General features: G+C 23.9%; 1 protein-coding gene across 1 annotated transcript in view; it reads right to left on the bottom strand.

Moving 5' to 3' along the window:
* The window catches only part of LOC129969221 (fatty acid-binding protein-like), a 50,582-nt gene extending 45,101 nt beyond the window's left edge, over positions 1-5,481 (bottom strand). Inside the window, exon 1 of the mRNA XM_056083676.1 lies at positions 5,276-5,481. Coding sequence (XP_055939651.1) covers positions 5,276-5,348 — 73 coding nt within the window. The 5' untranslated portion in view covers positions 5,349-5,481. The remainder of the gene's footprint in view (positions 1-5,275) is intronic.
* Positions 5,482-6,000: the final 519 nt, after the last annotated feature.

Consider the following 6,000-nt stretch of genomic DNA (forward strand, 5'->3'; position numbering starts at 1 on the left):
TATATGTAAGAAATATCAAAAGAAATTCATTAAAATGTAATGAGACATTTTTGGTTCAAAATGTACATAAGACAAAGAATTCTGATGCTCATTGTGTTTTATAATAATTATATCTCTCAGTTCACGTACAATTTTTTCTTCTTACAAATTTTACTTGTTACGCCCTATCATATAATGAATTATTATTAATTGATGTAATGATTTAAAATGCAGGAAACGGGTTTGATTATTATAATTTTACTAGAAATTTAGTAACGAAACGAGAATACGTGACAGTACGCGATAAACATCAAGTATCTCCCTAATCAATTATCTATGGCTAATCACGAGATGCCTCTCAAATAATAAATTTTACTTAAAAATGAAAATATTACTTTAATCTAGTAATTGAAATCAAATAAACCCACTAGATATTCTTATTCAAAAACAAATACTAATGCAAATGATTACACACTGCTATTGCTATCATACTGAAGGGAACAATTTTCAACATTTACGTTTGTTTCCTTTCTAAAAGTTTTTTTTTTTCTTTTTTTACTTAAAAAATTAATCTCTAAATCTTCAATAAAAAAATGTACTTTAAAATGTCTGGTTTTACCTAATAAAAGCAAATTTGTATAATTTAACATTAAAGTATATTATATTTAATTTCATTACATTAAAGCTGTATTAACTGAAGTCAAATGGTATATAAATGTTAAAAAAACAATTCATGAAAAAAAAAAATACTTTACCATTAATCAATTTGAAATATTTTCATGGTAAAGAATATTTTAGGACGTTGATTATTTTTGAGGATAAAAGGGAAAAATTGCATTTATTGATAACTGATTGCAAATAATTCATTACTACCGCCATAAATAAAAAATGAATATTATCTAAGCTAAAAAAATTTTGCAAAATTTATTCATTATACAATTTATAAAATAATTTCAAAGTTTTTAATCTACTTTATTTTTTCCCTCCAAATAGCGCAAAAATTTATTTTTAATCAGTTCTCACAGATGGCAGTGCCAGACACAAAACCTTTTATTGTAGGTTTATTCAAATCTTTTTTGAACTGACCTTGAGCAAAAACTCACCTGCTACTTTTCCTGGAAAAACAACCCGTCTTTTTTATTTTTCTTTCATCTTCAAAATCCAAGCAAGTTAAATACGGTAGACGAGTTTTTATGATTTTCTAATTCACAGTTCGTTCTCTAGCTCTTGTTTAACATTTGCTGTATTCTAAAGCATGAACTGGATGATACACATTTAATATTAGCTTGAATTATTAACTGAATTTTTAACCTTTTTGTAAGTTCACTAAAGTTACAGTTCACTGTTTGTAAGCATATTGGTATGTTACCTTATAAGAATAAGAATTTTAAAAACAGCATACAAAGTTATTAACATCGATAATATATGCAACATATGAATTTTAATGACAATAAGAATTAGTATTACAATTGCTTTGAAAATTTCAATAAATGCAGTGAATTTATATTCACGTGAAGCATATCAAATGCGGTGTGTTAATGTATATTTGCAATCCGTTGAACATTATGCTTGATGAAAAAAAAAAAAAAAAGGTATATAACGTCACAATATAAAATATCGTGCATTTATATATCCACGATTACTTCTGTATATAATCCCACTATCAGCTGCTCCAAATCGTTAAAATCTTCACGTTCAATTAAAAATTTTATAAGAATGCAGATATTTGAGAATTTAATTTAAAACATAGAAAATCTACTATTATTGATCTTGAGGAACATGTTTTTCGAATAAGCAACAAGTTACAGAATATCAAGAAGAATTTCAGACACCTTTCACTTTGAAAATATTTTATTATAAAAAATGTATTTAACTTTATACTCTGGAACACATCCAATAAAAGAATGATCAAATTATTAATTAATGTATAAGTTCTACTTCAAAAAAGTTACTTTCCATTAGTCATTTATTATATCAAAAAAATGTATAATTTGGTATCTTTTATGATTGGAAATATATTAACCTATGTTATACATAAATCTAATTTTCATATATATTTTTAACTTTTGTTAAAATTAAAAGTAACGTAATTTTAATAATTAAAAGCAACTTTTAATGTTAAAGTTACTTTTATGTAAAATTTACTGACATATCCAACATTGCTTAAATACAAATTATTTTGTTTTTTAATTGTAAAAAAATTAAACATTTAAAATATTTTCACAAAAAATTCAATGAAACATTTTTTTTTTATATTTTAATATCTATCCGCAAAATTTGAAGTACTTATAATATAGAAAATATTTATTGCAAAAATTGAAGCTATATACGTATATCATATTATCTGTTAAAAAGCAGCATTATTTTATTTCTAAAAGATTATTTTATATAAATTATTATAAAAACAAAACTTCCGATCGGCTGTAATTTTATTTTTCATTAAAAAATTTTAAAAATCTGTTGTATCTAAGAATTTTAAGACCTCGTAGTTACTCAAAAAATTGCAGATTGACCCAAATGATTTTTAAAAACTAAATAAAGCTAATTTTCTTCATGTTTTTTTTTAATAATACAAATTTAAATATTGTGATTGACAAATACGTATTTGTAGCTTGGAATATGAAGGCAGCCATTTTTGAACAGTGAATTTAAATCTTTTTCGATCATTAAAAGCAGTGAGAATTAGTTTTTAAGTATCAGAGAACTTCGAAACAAATTTCAAATTACAGAGACGTTTTTTAATAGCAATAAGATAAAATAAATCTTATTTTTTAAACTAACTCTCTTTTTCATGTTTTTGATATTTTTAATTCAATTTACTAAAAAAATATGGGGAACTGCCATGTTACTTGTTTGTGTAGTGAGAATGCAGTTTTAATTTATAAAAAATAAATTGTTTAATTTAATTTAAAGAAGCTTACACAATTTAAAGTCTTCACACTATGTTCCTTATACTTCGTAGTATTTCTGGATAAAATTAAAAAAAAAATCTATTTAGTAGTTTGGATTTTTATATAGAAAAAAAAATTTAGATCCTATGATTTTATTTTTATAGAAATTTTAATGTATAAAGTCTTTATCGTCTGCTGCTTTACTTCTACTGAAATTAAACTGTGTATATCAGATGAACCAAATAATTGCTATATCAAATGACTTTTCTGACATTAACAGACTACATCAAATTATTTTAAAAACAGCCAAAGACTAATTTTGTCAATAGCCTATTAAAATTTGTTTTAGAAAATGACATCAAGACTTAATTAAACATTTCAAGTAGCAACTCAAAGAAAAATAAATTAGACAGTTCAAATACGAATAATTAATTTCTCTCGATGGCTATGCCAAGCCTAAAAAATTAATATATTTTTTTGTGAATGGAAGCATAATTTTTAACTAATAAAAATTAATTGCCCAATTAATTTTCATGAATCAATTATAAACTTTTTTCTTCACTTCATAATATTTGTTAGCTGCATTTAAAGAAAATCTGCATCATACGAATTGTTCCTGAAACTCACTTTTGTTTATGTAGATATACTTTAATTAGAGCAAATTGCTGTCTTACCCATTAAAGAAAGAGACTAATATTTAAAACTTTTAAAGTATGCTTTTTCTGAAGGACTTGATTTGCCTTCCAAAAATAAATTTCATTGAAAAACCATAGTTTTCTTCCTCCAGTTACCTCCTCCCCATTGCGGTTTCAGGTTAGATACCATCGGTCTCCTTCGATAGTTGTAAAAGTTTTGCAATAAAAGGATGGAAATTAAAGTAAAAATACGATTTTATTGGCATATTCTATTTATAATTTTGAAATGCAATAGTTTAGAAAACGCATAGTTTTAAAATTACAATAAAGATGGATAAATTCTGAAAAGTTTAATGTCAAATGCATACAAATTATATTAGATTTGTATTTATTTGATATACATGTATAATTGTATACGATATTAAAAAAAAATTCGGTCTTATGCGATTCATAAACTAAGATATATAAACATTTTAGCTTTCAAAATAATCGAAATGATATAACGATAGAACATCTAATAGACTTTAATTTTGACTGAATATCGTTAACAATGAAATTAATATAAAACCTGTCAATACTGCCAACTTCAATAAAATGTATATAGTTTATGTACTGATAATATATTATATTGAATTTTAAATGACGGGAACTCGCAATAAAAAATTCTTACAAAAAAGAAAGAAAAAATCCTCTGGTGACAATATTTAAATGAATAGTTCTTTTAGATACTTTAAATATTGTCACCAGATCAGAAAGTTCTACACTTCGTTACAAATCAGCATTTCCCTCCTTTTACTATAAAACTTATTATAGAAAATAATTAACTTTAAAAAATAATTTCAAATTGCGATAAAAATTTCTGTAACATTTAATATTAAATGTTTAAACTGCCAATTTATCAAAATTCTATTTATAAATATTTTATATTATAAAAATTAATATCACTTTTATGAAGAGATTCACCTGAAAATTAACTGAAAAAAATAATATCAACAGAAATTTATCGTTATAGTAATAGTATTTGTAATTCAGATATTTTAAAGGATCTTTTTATTTTTATAATAATAAAAATGCTTAATGCATTTTTAAAAATTGATATTTCTGTACTAAAAATTAAAGAAATGTAAAAAAATAATCATTTAAATATTTAAATTTTAATATTTAACTTTCTTACCTAATTTATAATTCTTCTACAGTAAATTTGTCAATGAAATCATTCAGCAATATCTTGAAAATTTAGTTCATTATAATTCAGAAAGTCTTTATAAATCTTTAATTGTTTAATACTGTAAGTTCTTTTTTGTAAAGTGTATGGTATTCACATTTGTTTTGCGGGGAAAAGAATAAAATAAAATAAAAAAAGAAAGCAAAAAGAAATTTTTACAGGCATTTTTTTTTTTTTAAAAAATTTTGATGCAATTTTGAAAATCTAACTGAAAATAGTTTGAATATACTTTATCAATGCCACCGTAAGGGGAAAAATATTTATAAAAAATATAAAAAAAATTTATTAAAAAAGTTTTAATTCATACGAACAGATAATAGGAAATAACAGTAAATGTGCTTAATATACTTGTATTTATTTATTTTACAATTCTCATTCTGATTACATATATATATAATCAAATAAATGATGTCAAACATGTTATGTGTATTTCTTAGAATAAAATTAGTAACAGGAAATTAAAACAAAGTTTCACATCCATCATTCTCATTTAACGTTTTCCATATTAATAAAATTTATAATTTTTATATAAAAAAAAATCTTACCACAAGCTTTCAGAAAATCGTCGAAGGCAGCATCACCAGAAACAAACTGATATTTTCCTACAAAACGATCCATTTCTTCTATTTAAATTTAGCCGCAAACGATAAAGAACAGCCGTAGATATACAAATTTGATCCGCTTTACAGCCAAGCCTTGATTTCTATCAGACGATCTTCTGCGACTTGATCTCTGAGTGAATCTAGCATCAATGAAAGCCTGTCATCCAGTTAAATGGCGGCAACTCATTGAGTCGAATTTGACCGTGGACGGCGGGTCGTGACGATGATTCATTTACTTTGAATGGAACATACTTTTTGTACTTTTTATTAAAGAAATTGCTTACATAATAGAAACTGTCGGGTTCGATAGAATCATACAATAGATTGGTTGTAATTGGACAAAAGTAAGATGTATATGGAATTCATGTTAATGAAAGTTAATATTGATAAATTGATATATATGTAGTTTTCATTAAACTTTGCAAAAAAGTTCAAGGTAAAAACTTCTTTAGTTGAGCATAAATGTATCATTAAGGCGTTTTTGTTGTAATAAAAAAATAGGAGAAAGGGTCAAACGGCAAATAAAAATTTTACTCATATACAAAAGTACTCATACAGTTGTAAGGATTGCAATAAATAATGAAGATTCATAAATGAATTATATAGAAATCATCTTAGCATTACATGATTTATCTAATTTTTATATTTTTCCATATTAAATCTTACCA

Source organism: Argiope bruennichi, chromosome 5 (assembly GCF_947563725.1).
Source record: "Argiope bruennichi chromosome 5, qqArgBrue1.1, whole genome shotgun sequence".
In the NCBI taxonomy this organism is placed as follows: domain Eukaryota; kingdom Metazoa; phylum Arthropoda; class Arachnida; order Araneae; family Araneidae; genus Argiope; species Argiope bruennichi.